We start from the raw sequence: 18,553 nt of genomic DNA on the forward strand, positions 1-18,553 counted from the left end.
TATATGAATGTATACTGCCTTTAATCATTAAAGCTGCACCTACATATTGGGATTACTGCTAACAGCAGAACACCTGGAGTTACCTGTAACACCTCGCAGTTTACAAGGAGGAGGACCTCCCACTCTTAGTTCTAGAGTGTTAGCAAATCACATCTTTGCCAAAGGATAGTGTTACTGTACCTTCAAACCCCCAAAGCAACCTTTCTCCCCCTTGGCTGAGCACTCAGGTACTGGAGACTTTCCTATGGGACTTCTTGAAAATAACTGGACATTTTCCTTGTTTGAAGACTCCATTGTTTTTTTGACAGTTTTCTGAAATACACGTACAGTATGCAGATGCAGAATACATCTTGTAGATTAGAATAATTCTGATATATTTTAAAGAGGGCTGGAGCTTTGAGAACAATGGTGGAATTATACATTATTGACATTCATAAATAACTATTGGAAAGACACCACATAGTCATTCTAAACTACTGTTCCACAAAACGTTATCTTTGTCATGAAAATCTACTGAATAAATCTGTCTATCACGTGCAGTATGTAACAAGCACATTATATGCATTATCTGTATAAGGGAGAGCAATTTAACCTTGAGACCCCCATCCATAAATACATCTCTGCTTTTTAGTTTGGAATTCTAGGATACATAGCAGTGTTTTATTAGCAGATCTTAATATACAGCATTCATAGGACCAACACACAACGTTTTCATACCTCTGCTAGTACCAGCAAACAGCTGATCAGAGAATTCACAGCAACTAATCTAGGTACAGCTTCAACTTGTTTAAAAAAAACTAGGATTCTATAATGAACTTGATACTGTAGATGCATATACACTATCACACACAGATTACTCAATGTGTAGAGATGCAGCCACCAAAAGGCTATGTGAGGTTTGGAAAAAATCTTGTATAACAAAGTCCAACGCTCTGTAACGGCTTAATCTCTTCATAGGCAAAGAATACACAAATTAACCGTATAGTTTCCCGTTTATAGCACCTCTCCAATGCTGCAGGAAGTAAGCAGTTTGCAGCAGGTATAGGAGATCTACTCTCCATCGTCAAGGCACAAAGCAGGACCCCTGGTGGCAGCTGAAGGAACTGCACACTCTACCCCAGGAGACAACGTGTTCTGCTGTAACATTCTGTGGGTGTCGGGGTGTTATACCCCAAAACTACCTGCCTGCATTTCTCCACTCACGGGGCATAACACAAACAGCCAGAAAGCAAAATATCCCCTCAAGAAACATTCTCCAAATAAATTTCTTCTTTCACAAGACACCTTCAACCAAATCAACCAAAGGGGCAGCCAGGTAACAGGTGCAGAGAAATGTGACCTGTATGGGGTTTCTTTTAGGTTAATAAAAACAGCTGAACACAGTGCTCAATAAACATGAAACAAAGAACACATGATTACCTGGGGGATGTCACAGATGTGCTGCTCCCCAGGAGGAATTCAGACCCCCAGATTTTGTTGGGGCAGACAGTGAAGGGGGTCCCACCTCCTGCAGTCTGCTGCCTTGATTGACATGTGTCAGTCTCAGTTGCCTGGAGCAGTGAGGAGGAGGAGGAGGAGGAGGAGGAGGAGGAGGAGGAGGAGGAGGAAGAGGAGGAGGGCTCTGTCTTCTGCAGCTCCCTCAGGTCCATGCCTTTTATGCAAGTGACAGAGGAGGAACAGAATACAGAACCTGTTGATCCCTTTATAATACATTTTTTTTAAATGAATTAGAAAGGAGTTTCTTGCATTCCCAAAGCCCTGACGTGGATCTCCCCTGTAAGATCCGTTTTCCAGAAGAAAAACAGCAACTTTCTCAAAACTTTCAATACTCTGATGACGTAAACATGGGAGCCAGCTACATGAGTTGGCAGTTCCCAGGACATCAAAAATGAGATGGAACAAATAAAATAGCTACTGCCCTAAAAAAAAGGAGTTGTTCTGTGTCTGATTTCAAGAAGTCCCAGACCTGGCAAATAATGGGGCACAGCTCTTTAAACTTTACACATGTAATGTCCCTTCTGCACTGAGTGCTTTCACGGCAGTACTTGTAACAATCCTGCATTTCCCCAAATCGCCCTTCGCAGCTGTGTACCTTTCCTTCGTGGGTGCCTCGCCCTCCAGCTCCGAAGATCCAAACACGGAGATCTCCCGAAAAGAAGAACACGCAGAAAACAGGCGCACGTGGGGTAAGTGTCACGGATATTGCATTGTGCCAAAAATAGGGCCGTCTAAACTTACACATAAGGAAGTGACGGCGAAAAACAAGGGTTTGTCAAATAACACGTGGCCTCTACGCGTTTCGCACTCGGAAGCACGTATGACACGCGAAACGCGCAGAAGTCATGTGTTATATGATGTCGCTGCGAGGAGACAGCTTTGAAGAGCGGAGGCCAGTGTGTCCAGGGATTATGCCCAAAGTCCTGGCTGAATTCCATCTACGGACAGTAGGGTCACTTATCTCCGCAGTCACATCCTATACAGTATGTAATGATAGGTAGCACTATTGTGATACCACTAGTGCGATTCTCGTGTGTGCTTCTCTTGAAACTTTAACCTTGTAGCTGCTTCTGCGATTAGTTGCAGGCTCCTCTGGCAGTGAAACAGTTAAACACAGCAGCAGTGGCTTTGTGGTTATGATTTGAAATATAGCGGTAACGAGTTGCATGCCCTCTGTTACCATTGCACTTCCATCTCCAGTCTGAATATGAACCGGGTCAGCGACAGCATTACAAGAGCTTTGCGTCCAGCAAGGATTGGGTTAATAGGGATTATAATGCAAACATTGCTACTGTTTTATTATAATTGTTCACCTATTTAGGGCAATATTTAAATAATGGTGTGAACGCAGAGAAACCATAGTGTGCAGACAATCCATAAAAAGTTTTGGCGATTGGCAGAGGTGGAATTATCTTAGAAATGTAAAATAATACTGAACCTAAAAATAATTCTACATTCGTTTAACATGTTGGAAAGGCAATTCGAATCGTAGGCTTATCGAAAAAAAAATTAATAATAATTGTTTGTGTATAGTGCTGCTAGTTTTATGTATTGCTTTACAAAGACATTTTGCAGGCACAGGTCCCTGCCCCGTGGAGCTTACAATCTATGTTTTTAGTGCCTGAGGCACAGGGAGATAAAGTGACTTGCCCAAGGTCACAAGGAGTCACCACTGGGAATTAAACCAGATTCCCCTGGTCCAAACTCAGTGCCAGTCAGCATCTTTACTCACTGACCCACTCCTTCTCCCATCCAATGTAATGCAATATTTCTGGTTACAAAGTAGAAAGGGAGAGGGGCTTCTTAAAATAAATATATTTTACTTTAAATAGAACGTGGAACTATAAGCTTTTCAGTAAAAAAAAAAAAAGTAGCAGTCATTGAGATCGTAAATAAAAAAGGTGGAGTTGTTCTCCGTACGCCTTAGTACAGGGGAGGGCAACTCCAGTTCTCAAGAGACACCAACAGGTCCGGTTTTAAGGATATCCCTGCTTCAGCACAGGTAGCTCAATCAGTGGCTCAGTTGTTTTGCGAAGGTTGACATTTTGGTGAAATGTTTGTAGTCTGCCATTGTCGAATATTCACCACACACACCATACAGAAATGTGAGTGAATAAAGGATCTACATATCTCCACTAGTCAGAGCTGATGCATGACTAGGCCTCCTAGAACTTTCCTCCATTAACCCGACCCAAAGCCAGTTCTGGCATTGCTTACAAACACCTCTTGAGAGTATCGTCCATGTTGTCACAGAAGAAGAGGCCTTAAAACAGGGGTGGGAAACTCTAGTCCTCGAGGGCCATCAACAGGTCAGGTTTAAAGATATCCCTGCTTCAGCATAGGTGGCTCAATCAGTGGTTTAGTCTTTGACTGAGCCACTGATTGAGTCAACTGTGCTGAAGCAGGGATATCTTTAAAACCTGATCTGTTGGTGGCAATTGAGGACTGGAGTTGGCTGCCCCTGCCTTAAAAGTATGTTCTTACAAGCTAGCATTTAAAAATATTTTTTAATGTGTCATTTTTACACACGTGTAAATTTATACACGTGTCTTCGTCCAAGACCGAGTACAACAAATATTACAGATTTGACTGTAGAGTACAATGAAGATACATTTTGTTGTAAAGTAAATTGCCTCTTAATCTTAACCCCGTTGCTTTACATTGTGTCGCTGAAACACCTTCCCGTGTTGGGGTTAAAAAGCGATGTAGCTAATGGCAGTTAAATAGTTGCAGTATTCAGACCGGGAGGAGACAAATCTAATGTCCTGGACCAAATGCTTTCTTAAATTCTTAATCTAGTCTATGTAATAGTGGATATAAATAACTAGAATAACGTACCCACTTTACTGCTTCCTCTTTCGTGCTTAATTGAAAGATTTCCCGAGTGCTACAGTAGCTGAAAGAAGGAATTCCTCTGCATGTTATACGAGACGGCGAGGTTTGTGCTATAAGGTGTTAGAGAAAAGCAACTAGACAATAATGAGGCTGTTAGGAAATCTTACTTTAATCTAATCCTGGCTGCCACACGTGTGCGGTCCTCGTTGGAATTTGTGCACTTACTAATATAAAGCAATTCTGTTTTTGGAACACAGGGGACTTGTCCATAGATTTGCTAACTACCAATCCGCAGAAATTCTTTGTAACCCGGAAATGTTTCTTTATTGGAGACGTGATGCTGCTCTGGGGGGCCCACATTCTACAGATATAACTGGAAGTGAGAGATGCTTTGAGAGCCTGGCTAAGGCTAAGGCCCCGCTCCCAGAGTCAGCGCGCCCGCACTGCAGACAGGCGGGGCGCTGACATACACAGACCGCGATATGCGGTCTGTAGGCTAAGGCTGTGGCGGCTGTCCCAGGAACAGCACACACGTGGAGTCTCTGAATAATCGGCTTTGTTTTGGGCTGCTTGCTGATACACTGATGTTTGATGGGAAATCGCAACAATGGATAACCAATGCATATTAATAAAACACGTTGGGAGTTATAAAAACAAACAAACAAAAGCAGTAGGTGGGCTCAGTTACTCCATGGGGGAAACCAGGGTGACAGGAGATCCCCAAATATCTCTTCTTCCAGCCCCCATGCCTGTTTTTATCTCCCTTAAAATGCTTCCTGTTCTATCTCCTGTGATTTCAGTTCATTAAAGAAGGCCTATACATGTCTTAACTATGAAGAACACCTGTATTTGTGGTTGCTGGCTGCTAATCACATGGGCTACATCCCTGAAACTCCTTTGTATATACTGTCACCTTGTTTTAAATTGTCATTGTCAAGTGAGTTAAGAATTTCTTGCCCAGTAAATACCCCTCCTTTGATGTAACGTACAGTTACATCAGCGCCTCCTCCGGTTGGCCGGGTGAGCCTGTGGAACTACTTACTGATCGACTTATCCAACACTGAATTACCTTGGAGATCTTTCACTGCTGGACGTATAACTTCCACATGATCTATTAATACTAAACAAAAAGTTAAATGATACATTTTGCTGCTACTACAGGTCTAGTCAGGATGACAAACGCTTGCATCGACTCGCCCAGATTCCATGAATTGGTTGATTTCTGGCTGCGCCAAAGAAACCTGGGAAGAACAAGTTCAATATCAGGTCTTAGCAATTAAGCATTATTTTCTAGCTATTCCCCTTAAAGCAGCAGTCCACGCTGCGTTTTTGTATTTTATTTAATTTCCCCCCCATTTAATATGTACAGCAATACAATCCACACAATGATAAGTAATTAGTTAAGTTACTGATCGATCCATTCTCCTGTGATCGATCATGAAGATTCGGCTTGGGGGTTTGTTAAATGGCTGTCAGTGCAGCAGAAGTGGACCAACGAATATAAATATGGATAAAATAAAAAGTTGTGTTAATTCTATTTGTAATTCTGTAAAAAGTTTGTTGCATATCTGTTGTTAATGGATCAATGATTACAGCATACCAGATGTTTACACTAACGCATGGCATGTTTCCATCCAAACTGACTAACATAATTCACCATTGATTAAAATTACACCTTCTGCAAAATAAATTTTCCCATCAAATGGGACTAGAAACTACTAGACATATATGGTTAACATTTGCTGTTATGGTCAAATTTGCTGTTAAGGCAATAAACATCTGATGTTTGGATGGAACAAACATGCATTATATGTAATTAGGTCTTTTACACTAATTATGTCTCAATATGCAACGAATCCTGTCTATATGCATACCCCCTTCTGTATATACATCCTATATATGCACTTATCTAACTATGTGTAAACATGCTAAGCAAACAACTGTCAGTGCAAAACCTTGTATTACCATCTATCATTGCTTTATTTCTGTCCTACAAGGCTAAGTAATACAGGACACTCATTAAGACTTTATTTGGGCGTTCCCATCAAATTACTACTACAATTGAATCATCAAGGGTTTAAAAGGAAGCACAATCCCATGTATCAGACATCCCTGATGAAGAAACCCAGCATTGAGGAGTTTCGAAACGCGTAGGAGGATTCTTGGTCTTCCAGGGACACCGTAGCTGTGCAAATCAGACGGTGACGTCAGCGGGAGGAGACGGTGAAACTACTCTGTCGGCAGCAAACCACGAGGACCGCAACACTTCCCCCCGCATCGAAAGGACGTCCTGCACCCCACGGCAAGCGGCTATCCCTGCAAAAAGACCCCGAACCACTGTACATGTCCTACTCATGGACGGTGAGTAGGATTTCAATTTTACTCAATGGCGGAGCAAAGGAGCTTCCCTAAGCACAAGCGCTTGGAAGCACAATTCTTAAACTAGCAGGAGAACTATTTCCTTGTCCCAGCAGGAGAAAAGTCAACTGTTTATTAATTATACACATGTTTTATGTCAATTGAGGTTACAATTGTTTTAACCAATAAATGCTCTGTATATCTTGCCCCATATGGTCATTTATGCCCCAAGATAATACACTATTGCGGTGTTTTTTGTTTGTTTCTTGTCACCTTCTCTGAGGTATTCCCTGTTAGAAGAAACACCATAGAAGATTCCATTCCATTCCACATCCTTAGTGCCATAGGAGGCTACTCCACACGAATCTTCTCATCCGGTTGGAAGATACTGGATCTACCTCCCAGGCAGCTCAAGGACTACCTCCATTAACTGTATCACAGGTTTTGTTCTACTATATGTACTGTTTATAACACTGTATTATTCTGTTTACACTAGCGCTTATATTGCACTTATTATTTTTCCCCTAGAAGTGGACCAAAGATGCAAAGTTCTGTGGGGAAAATCATGTGACCAGGCAGTCACTAGATACAATTGGTGCACTGCTAGAGAGAGGGCAGGGCGCAAAAAGGGGTGTGTCAGAGCCTGTTTCAGAAGAGGATATGGATGTGACTTTGTAAATGATTGCTATAGACACAAAAAATGCTTGTTACATTATAATACATAAAACATGTTATTCAGAGTTATTTTTTAAAGAAAAAAGCTATTTTCTCATAGTACAGAACTGATTTATTTTAAAAAATAATGTAATATTGCTAAGTCTGCAGCTTTAAGTTCACTGCTTTCTTTCTCAGAACCTAAAGGGGCTGTCCCTCATAGGACAAAAGTGTAATAACTAGTGGCATGTTAAGAGTTTATAATTGGAAAATTAATGTTCAAATCATTTGTTTAACATTTAGTTTGTAGCTGACAGCCGAGAGGAGGTACTGTATGTTTCCTTGGATCCCTTGAGCTGCACAACCAGAGCGCCCGCTTCCTCCCACTGCCCTTCTCTTTAGGGGGTCTCTGATAAGGAGATGGTGGGGGTAAGAGTGACTACCAAACACCTCCCGACTTCCAGGTCCTTAACAAATTCAGCTTGTAATTTATTTAAGGAACCAAATCTTCACTGTTATCATGGTTAGAGGTGTTTTGGGAAGCTAATTAGGATTTGAAATTCTTTACAAAGAGTTGTTTTCTGTCTGAGTACGTGAGACTGCACCTTTAATTCCCATGTATCTGCCTTTTACATGAGACACAGAGAGATAACAGAAAATACACATTTAACTCCCATTCTGTAGCCCAGATGAGATTTCCTTCCCGCGGTAACGCTTTGTGGCACTTAAGTATTCATGTAACTTTGTAGTTTTTGCTCCTTCCCCAAAGTCAAACTCTGTGTTTTCTCGTGGCGTGAAAATGGATTTCACTTAACAAGATACAAAACTTATTTTCCCAAACCATTTCCACTTCTTCTCTCCTGCAAACAAACATGATTTAGGAAGGAATGTAGGAATAAATAAAAGGGCCGCAGCAAAGGAATGTAAAGAGTTAACACAATGCAAAGAAATGGCGCATTAAAGGGTTACACGCCAACCTAACAACACACAACATACAAACACATTCTGTGCACATTAAAGGGTTACACGCCAACCTAACAACATACAACATACAAACACATTCTGTACACATTGTGTTACTATGAAATATGAATGCCATTTTTTGCAAACAATTTTATATAATGGATTAAACTTATATCAGTGAGCTAATAATGTGTTACTGTACCACAAGTATTGTATTGTATGTCTTTATTTATATAGCGCCATTAATGTACATAGCGCTTCACAGTAGTAATACACATGGTAATCAAATAAATAACAGATAATATAAATAACAGATCATGGGAATAAGTGCTTTAGGCATAAAAGTAACATTAAGGAAGAGGAGTCCCTGCCCCGAGGAGCTTACAGTCTAATTGGTAGGTAGGGAGAACGTACAGAGACAGTAGGAGGGAGTTCTGGTAAGTGCGTCTGCAGGGGGCCAAACTTTATGTATCATGTGTTCAGAATATCCACAGTGCTATTCATATGCTTCTTTAAGCAAGTGTGTCTTAAGTTGGGTCTTAAAGGTGGATAGAGAGGATGCTAGTCGGGTACTGAGGGGAAGGGCATTCCAGAGGTGTGGGGCAGTCAGTGAAAAAGGTTTAAGGCGGAAGAGGGCTTTAGATACAAAGGGGGTAGAAAGAAGACATCCTTGAGAAGAACGCAAGAGTCTGGATGGTGCATAATGAGAAATTAGGGCTGAGATGTAAGGAGGGGCAGAAGAGTGTAAAGCTTTAAAAGTGAGGAGAAGAATGGAGTGTGAGATGTGGGATTTGATCGGAAGCCAGGAGAGGGATTTCATGAGGGGAGATGCTGAGACAGATCTAGGAAAGAGTAGCGTGACTCTGGCAGCAGAGTACACCTGAAGTATAGAAAGTCCAAGATTTTACAGTCATATATATAACATATATATTTACGTTCATCTTTATATTCCTAAATAAAAAAATATAGTTTCGTTTGCTTAAATAACAATCCTGAAATTGAAAAAGGCGACAATAAGTGCATATGTCACTATTATCAATCACTTAAATAGCTTCTAACACTGAACATCTTCTTAGCATGGAAAGCGTCACACTCTTAGGCCTTGTCCATAGTACCTCAGACATCGCTCGCGCCGAACACAAACACAGGGACTCCAATGCGCCTGTCTACAGTGCATGCGACAGGCAGCGCTACAGAAAATAGGAGACAAAATTGTTTGTATTTGCCGCACGACGGCCGGGTCACATGCGCGGTTCAGCTAATGAGGACGAACCGCTCACGTGACGTCACACGCCCCACCGGCACGCCCTCACCACGCCCCATCGCAAAACACTGCGGGACACAGATCTCAGCAAGTACAGGCGCGCGTGACATCACGCGCTCGGTCAATCGCTCGCCTGTACTGTGTCCGTGGCGTTAGCTCCCTCTCTTCTGCAGCAAATCTAGAGGAAGATGGGGTCCTCCGCCACCGGCCACTGCTACGAGAAGGCACAATTTAGGTTATGGGGTATCTGGCCCGCGGGACGGTTGCCTGCAGCCCACCCAGGTAGGGTCCCACTCCCCGGTCCCTACCTGTGGTGCGGTCGGTGGAGGCATCGTCAGAGGAGACAGCAGCGCGTCTGGAGCCCACCCAGGCAACATGGAAGTTAGGACCCCCGTAACGGCCAAGGTTAGGGACTTGCCTTAGCGGCTCAGTGGGCGGCAGGTGAGTGACCTGGCGACGAGGTGAGCAGCGGCTAAACGCTAACGGTCATTTGGCCGCGGTGAAACGTCTGCGACCACATGTCCTAGACCATTTTGTGATGTCACCACAAATTATTTGACTAATTTTCAGTCATGACATGCTATAAATCCCGTGCCCCTTTCTTCTTCCGTTGGTGACGGGACGCCCCCCCGTTTCCTTGCTCAGGATTCGGATGGAATCCTTTATCATTGCATGGCATCTTTTATTGAAGCGGCTAACCCATTGAAGTACTGAACGCGACCTCACGGATACCGCCATTGCGGGGAATTTAATGTTACAGGGGTCATTGCAATGTTTGTACGAACATTTTACATTTGAGAGAAATTAAAGCTATCGAGAAATATAGGAGCAGAAAAATAGCCTGAGTTAGTATCGCTGGAAACTAAAGTACAGGACGTCATGAAAGTGCAGTGACCCGTTAGAATGTACTTTGTTTTATCTCCTTCTCCATGGCACCCAATGACCTGGCTGGATCTGTAAATGCAATATACAGTAGCATGTTTGTTATTTTTTTTTGTTATTCTGAAGTACCTTTATCCCGGTGTCTGATTACACAAATGTTTAGCTGCTTTAAGACCACTTGTAAAAAATCCTCTTAAAAATAAACAAGCAAAGTCCTTCAATTTCTGGCCCTGAAGTAACATAAGTCGACACGATTTAACCTCATTAACGGCTAAAGATCTCCAAACAAATAAGTTCATTAACCAAAAATAAAGCATGTACAATCAACGTTACCTCATGAAACCTAACGTTTTTTCTTTAGTGATAGTGAATGAAATCACAAATTAAATGTTTTCTTTAAAGCACCAATCCTCCCCCAGAGTTAAACTCATATAATACCGGGTTCTTTCCCGCACAGAATTTTCTGCAATTTTTGGGGGGTGTTAAAAATAATTATTTCCTAATCTCTAGTACCTGAGATTACCATGGTAACCTCATACTGCATTCGCCTCTGAGGACCTCTTCTGGGACACCTAAAACTGCTCAATCTCCTGCAGCATAGTAGGGTGGGGGGCCGGGTCGGTCCTTTCTTCCGTGTAGTAACACAGGAGGGAGGGGGAGTAGCGGGTATGATACCTTTTATTGGACCAACAAGTAGTTGATCTGTTACACGCTTTCCAACCTCTCAGGGTCATCCAACCTGATAAAGGACCCTGAGAGGTTGGAAAGCTTGTAACATATCAGCTACTTGTTGGTCCAATAAGTAGTATCATACCCTTTACTCCCTCCCCCTCCTGTGTTACTACAATCTCCTGAACGAAGCATCAGGTTTTACAAATAAAACGATCCCCAGAAAGGGCAAAAATTAACAAAAAAGGTTTTTAAAATGTATGTCTTTATTTATATAGCGCCATTAATGTACATTCCGCTTCACAGCAGTAATACACGTGATATAGTAATATAACACATAATGGGACGAAGTACTTCAGACATAAAAGTAACATTAGGAGAAGAAACCCTGCCCGAAGAGCTTACACTCTAATGGGCTTATTCTGTAAGCTCCGTTAGCACTTTACTGTGCGTTCTGCACAGAAAGCCCCATTCAAGTCAATGAGTGTTAGGACCAATATGTCAGGCCAGAATCTGCACTCATGTTAAGCTTCCATTTTGTCTGGTCATAACTAGTTAAGATTCTGTAGTCAGCCTTTTGCTGAAATATAATTCATAAATGCACTCAGTTTCTGCTAAATTGCATTTCCATTCTTCCTGCCCAGGATATTGCAAAGATACTTTTTGTATGAACAGTCTCATGCTGTTCTATTTAGAATACAATAAACTGGTTCTAAGCAAGAAGCAAAATAGTGTAATATAGTTGCTAAAGACTCAAGGTCTCTTTTGATAACAGACAATGAATAAGCAATGTATTCAGACATTGCTTGTATTGGGAAAGACACGTCCCAAGAATCATGCCACTAATATGTCCTGCCCCTAAATCACGCCTCTAATCAAAGCTACGCCCAAGACACACCTAGGATACGCCTATGTTACGCCTCTAACCAATATCTTCTTTTTTCTGTATAAAAGTCATTACCCTATGAGTAATAAATTGAGACAAAGGATTTGAAACCTGGCTTGCGTTACGTTTCATTTCGTTCGTCTACCAGGCCTGAAAGTACATCAAAAATCGAAGATAACAGTGGCAGGGCGTGAAAGCTTCCTGGGAAGTCTGCTGCAAACGGTGCAGATGGTGTATCCAGTCACAAGGCTTCAGTTTTCTTGGCAGAGGAAAGGCTCCTCTCGGTTCTGAAGCCAGGAGAAGGAAATAACGGATTTTCCTTCAATGAGGGTGCAGGTAGGAAAGGAGTCCATGTGAACTGAGAAGTGGCGAAGGAAGGAGAGAGGGAGATACAGGAATAGAATCAGAGGAATAATGAGTCTGGCAGAAAGAAAGGGGGAGTTTGAAAAGAGGTGAGGTCAGAGCAAATATAAATAGTAGAGGAGGCCTGGCAGGGGTAGCAGTGATACTTTAGTGCTGAGAGTGAGTGAGGATTGGGCTGTGATAATTAAGTTAGGATGAGGATGAAGTGGAAGTTGTGAGAGATGCAGTATATGAGTGGAGGTGTCCTAGAGTGAAGAGAGCTGCGTCTTCTTAAGTCTGTGATAGAAACGCTCCTCCTTTCCAGCGCAGTACAAAAACAGATGATTGTTATTATGTCCTGATATGTAAAACCATAGAATTCAAAGAGGGTGTACTTTCTTTTTCACATAACTGTGTGTGTATATATATATATATATATATAACACCTTGACAAAGGTCCCATTCGTGGACCGAAACGTTGGTTTTGTGTTTATTTTATTTTTTCAATACACTTGTTTGTTCAATTCTGGAGTGCTGCCTGCTGATTTCGTTTCCAAACGGTATCGTATTGCTTATATATATATATATATGTACATGTATAGATTTATATATGTATCCCCCTTTCCCCCGTGCCTGGGAGACTACCTGCGCTGCCGTTACCTGAGTAGCTAACAGGAGCCTGATCCTCCACTGAAGGGAGCCTGGGGTGACCTTGTTCGCTAACACACAGCGCCTCCACCTGAGAAGGATCCTCACACAGTGGGATAACCCCTACTAAGACAATACAGCAGTAAATATACACACTGGGTACTATAAAGGAATATTTACTGCATAGGATCAACACAGTACAACTACACAACACAATATTAACCACGTATCCCCACAGAACTTGAGGGGCTGTGGCACCAGTGTCCCAGTGTCCGTCCCACAACGTCAGTCCCGATCCAAAGTGTAGGGAGTAGCGCTATCCCTGAGAACCGTTGGTGCACTTTGATGTTATACCTTCCCGGGCACTCCAGTGCACGGGTACCGCCGAATGACACAAAGGGTCCGTCTGATCCACTGATGTAAGTTGGTCCTGTCCGTCGACGAAGGCGTCCGCCTCTGCGTGGGATGAACTCCCGCTGGAGGGTCTCACCGTAAGAATTTCTTGGTATAGGCCTGGATCTGGTTCCAGACCGCAGGCCTCCCGCACCGCGTAGCGCCTAGTCACTGGCACCTGATACTAGTGCTGCTATGGGAAAGTGTCCCTATCTGGGGCCTTCCCAGTAGCAACAACAAGCTAAGGATGGTCGGGGCCTATCTGGGGCCTGCAGGGCAACTCTAGGCCTAGTCCAGGGAAGCACTGGTCCCTGGACACTACCTGCTCTGTTGCTGCTCCCATTCCGACTGGCGTGGTAGTCCTCGTGCGCCAAATGTCTCCTTTGCCTTGCCGGGGATACTACAGCTCTTTTGGCTGTATTCCTTCACCTGATGCACAGCCCATGAGGCTGTTGGAACTTGTAGTTCCCTGGTGGAGCCTTTCCAATGGCTGCCGCACTACCTATGCACGGCGCATGCGCGGGACGTCTATCCCGCATGCGTGACTTTCCAAGATGGCCGCCGCAGAGCTCCAGCGACTCGGTTGCCGCCTGCAGTCCCGGGAGCTCGGCAGCAACCTCACCCTCCCCCGCACCGGAGGTAGGGGGACCTGGCTACATATATGATGTGTTTGTTTAGATGTCTATATGGTGTGTATGTAGATTTATATATGTATACTGTATATGGTGCATGCGTCTGTGTGTGTGCGTGTGTGCGTGTGCCGCCTGGTTCTTGGGGCAGTTTGTTGGGGTCGTCCCCGGGATAAGATTTGTTGGCCCCCCTACAAAGCACAAAATTAGCTAGAGTTTTAGTTTCACTCTTCCCGTTATTTTTTTAAATGATAGAAACAGGAAATTCAAACTCAAAACTCCTTTCATCGAATGGAAAATGGTGACATTAATTACATTTACTAAAACTAATTTAGCCACACTGAATAGCTGTTTTGTCATTCAAAACGAGAATAATCCTGTTGCAGGGTACATGCAACCACACACGCGGATTCTCTTGATAAGGCTTATTTATTGAGCCTTAAAAACATACAGCACACAAAAACAAAATAGCTTCTCTTCAGCATACAAAAACAAAATAGCTTCTCTTCAGCAGACAAAAACAAAATAGCTTCTCTTCAGCATAGAAAACAAGGCATCTTCTCTTCAGCATAGAAAACAAGGCAGCTTCTCTTCAGCATGCAGGACACAGACAGTCATCACACATCTACTTTGAAAAACAGACCTTATAGCAGTAATCTCTTCAGTATATCAGTCCTGTCTCCTGACCAGCTATCCTGCATGTGTGTACAGCCTGGGGGTTTTAAAACACCTTGATTATGCAGCTGAGGTCAGACTAATTAAGCAGCCCTTCTCAACTGAAACTTAACCTTGTCACTGGTGCACTGCAAGCCTAAACATAGGTTTGCCAGGTATATGGCTGGTGACGTTCATTCACCCTGTCACAAATCCCATCTCATATAATTCTCAAGCCCTAACTACAAGACTTTTCTTGTATGTACTACATGCAAACCTAGACAAGGAACACAATGTCTAAATCGCCAATGAATTGGCCACCTTAATTTCAGCATATTATGCAATCAGCTATACATACCACGTCTACTATTTCTATTTAATTCCTCATGGCTAAAACAGTCCATGTTACAAGTGCTCACACACAGGGTCATCTATTAATGATTTAATCATTGGTTTTCAACCTTTTCTCCCTCAAAGCCCCCCTAATCTCAGTGATCAGTCACTGAGGCACCTCCACAACAGGACAGTGAGCTCCTCCCCCCACACTGACTGTCCCTCCGCCTGCGGTGGTGGCTCCTCCCCGTGTTTGCAGTTCTTCCGCCATGCTGGCAGCCCCTCCCTCCATACCGGTGGCACCTCCCCTGCGCTGGAAGCTCCTCCCCCATGCTGGCGGCTCCTCCCCCATGCTGGCGGCTCCTCCCCACCACTGGCAGCTCCTCCCCCCCCGTGCTGGCGGCTCTTTCGCAGGTTCCATGAACAGCAGCTCAGCTCTTGCAAAGTCTACGATATTACATTTTCCCCTCTTAAACACGCATGTCCTCGTGCACACTCGTTATTTGTTTGCCAATTACAGTATCTTATCAACTATTTTGCAACTCATTAAACTTTGACAACAGGTATAACCATAAAGTAATAACTTATTATTATTACAGGGCGATATCAGCAAATGGAACAATTTCTTGCTAACTTTGTAACTGTATATTTAAGTAAGTGCTTTTTGTATCAGCTGTAGGTCCACATGACAGATGCGTCTCTGCAGGGTCTCAGTTTGTAGTGAGGCGCACAATGCCGTCCCCACGGGGAATGTTTTGTGGGTGGCTGTATACTCTCTCCGGGAGCTGTCTGAAAAATTGTTATATTGTATATCATAGTTGTATCATTTATTGTTTGTTCTTTCTGCCAAGTGGACTTCTGTCTGGATTGGTCACATTGTGTACCTCTGCACACTATTGTTCAATTTGTGCATTAAATTGTTGCACTGTGTTGAAAATCTTTGTGTCCTTTCTTCTCTTTCATGGTGTTTGCAGTTGCTGCTGCTCGTGGTCTGTGTCAGCTCTGACTATGGTGTCATCTTCTGCCTTATCTTCACTGCACCATTTTTCTGTACCTCCAGTGGTGGCCGGGGTTTCCATGTGAACTTCCAGCTGCTGCGCTCTGTTTCTCAGCTGTGAGAGCGGCATTGCTACTCTCTGACTGATCTGTACTGACATGTGGGGCTCTATCTCTACGCAGGACACATGGCTGGAGCAGGTGCAGGGCACATAGCCGGAGCAAGTGCAGGACACATAGCTGGAGCAGGTGCAGGACACATGGCTGGAGCAGGTGCAGGACACATGGCTGGAGCAGGTGCAGGACACAGCTGGAGCAGGTGCAGGACACAGCTGGAGCAGGTGCAGGAGACATGGCTGGAGCAGGTGCAGGAGACATGGCCGGAGCAGGTGCAGGACACATAGCCAGAGCAGGTGCAGGACACAAAGCCGGAGCAGGTGCAGGACACATAGCCGGAGCAGGTGCAGGACACATAGCGGGAGCAGGTGCAGGACACAGAGCTGGAGCAGGTGCAGGACACATAGCCGGAGCAGGTGCAGGACACATAGCGGGAGCAGGTGCAGGACACAGCTGGAGCAGGTGCAGGACACATAGCGGGAGCAAGTGCAGGACACATAGCCGGAGCAGGTGCAGGACACATAGCCGGAGCAGGTGTAGGACACATAGCCGGAGCAGGTGCAGGACACATAGCCGGAGCAGGTGTAGGACACATAGCCGGAGCAGGTGCAGGAAACATAGCCGGAGCAGGTGCAGGACACATAGCCGGAGCAGGTGCAGGACACAGCTGGAGCAGGTGCAGGACACAGCTGGAGCAGGTGCAGGACACAGAGCTGGAGCAGGTGCAGGACACATAGCTGGAGCAGGTGCAGGACACATAGCGGGAGCAGGTGCAGGACACATAGCCGGAGCAGGTGCAGGACACAGAGCCGGAGCAGGTGCAGGACACATAGCTGGAGCAGGTGCAGGACACAGCTGGAGCAGGTACAGGACACATAGCTGGAGCATGTGCAGGACACATAGCGGGAGCAGGTGTAGGAGACATAGCCGAAGCAGGTGCAGGACACATAGCCGGAGCAGGTGCAGGAGACATAGCGGGAGCAGGTGCAGGACACATGGCTGGAGCAGGTGCAGGACACATAGCGGGAGCAGGTGCAGGACACATAGCGGGAGCAGGTGCAGGACACATAGCGGGAGCAGGTGCAGGACACATAGCCGGAGCAGGTGCAGGAGACATAGCGGGAGCAGGTGCAGGACACATGGCTGGAGCAGGTGCAGGACACATAGCGGGAGCAGGTGCAGGACACATAGCGGGAGCAGGTGCAGGACACATAGCGGGAGCAGGTGAGGACACATAGCGGGAGCAGGTGCAGGACACATAGCGGGAGCTGGTGCAGGACATATAGTCAGAGCAGGTGCAGGAGAAATAGCCGGAGCTGGTGCAGGACATGTAGCCGGAGCTGGTGCAGGACATATAGCCGGAGCTGGTGCAGGACACATAGCGGGAGCAGGTGCAGAGACACATAGCCAGAGCTGGTGCAGGACATATAGCCAGAGCTGGTGCAGGACATATAGCCGGCACAGGTGCAGAGACACATAGCCGGAGCAGGTGCAGGACATATAGCCGGCACAGGTGCAGAGACATAGCCGGAGCTGGTGCAGGACACATAGCCGGAGCAGGTGCAGGACATATAGCCGGAGCAGGTCTAGGAGACATAGCCGGAGCAGGTTTAGTAAATGTAGGTATTCCTACCTGTTGCTGATAACTTCTGGTGCCAAATGTGCTCCTGAGTACAAACACCTTTTGAAGTGAAACTTCTATGCTGGTACCTACCAAATGACAATTTCCCTTGGTGTAAATTGCCTTGATGGTGACGGAGGTGCACTCCCGGAAGTGATGTCGCTGCTGGCAGAAGAGGCCGTTATGGCAGCTGGTGTGCCTGTGAAGTTCTCCCACACACAGAGACGCATACGCACACACACACAGATGCACGCACACACACAGAGACGCATACACACACACACACACACACACACACAGATGCACGCACGCACACACAGAGACACTGGGCGCTCACAGATGCAGCAAAGGCGAAGACGCAGCACAGGCGGAGAACACACGCTCACACACACAAAAACACAGTGACACACAGAGACACACACGCGCACACACAGAGACACAGAGACACACACAGAAACACACACACAGAGACACACATACAGAGACGCACGCACACATGCACACACACGAGGAATTCACAGTTACTATATATATATAGAAGTGCAAATAGGTCAAACAGAGTGTGTGTGTCGCGCACGCACGTTCTAAGTCAGACTTCTTTGCAATTTGGCACTGAAATTTGTGTTTTGATATTTAATTAAAAACATCACCATCCCTAATACAATTTCTGTGACAAAACACAGACGCTTCACTTAAAATGCGTGTGCATTGCACACACACTTTTTTTTAGCTGAATCTAAATGTTCATGAGATCAGCAATATCTCTCGAATGGCAACTCCATCCAACTGCCCAATTATCATATCGGCTTTTT

At 44.8% G+C, this 18,553-nt stretch overlaps 1 protein-coding gene across 4 annotated transcripts in view; it reads right to left on the reverse strand.

Moving 5' to 3' along the window:
- Positions 1-4,452, reverse strand: part of LOC142496287 (solute carrier organic anion transporter family member 1C1-like) — a 54,102-nt gene extending 49,650 nt beyond the window's left edge. For 2 of the 4 annotated variants that reach the window (XM_075602947.1, XM_075602949.1), the window contains exons 1-2: positions 1,420-1,657; positions 181-312 (exon numbers count right to left, since the gene is read on the reverse strand). In XM_075602947.1, the coding sequence (XP_075459062.1) occupies positions 181-294 (114 nt within the window). In that variant the 5' untranslated portion in view covers positions 295-312; positions 1,420-1,657. Of the gene's footprint in view, positions 1-180; positions 313-1,419; positions 1,658-4,335 lie in introns of those variants that run through there. The other 2 variants (XM_075602950.1, XM_075602951.1) reach the window with 2 other exon arrangements.
- Between the last annotated feature and the right edge of the window lie 14,101 nt (positions 4,453-18,553).

Source organism: Ascaphus truei, chromosome 5, assembly GCF_040206685.1.
Source record: "Ascaphus truei isolate aAscTru1 chromosome 5, aAscTru1.hap1, whole genome shotgun sequence".
NCBI lineage: Eukaryota > Metazoa > Chordata > Amphibia > Anura > Ascaphidae > Ascaphus > Ascaphus truei.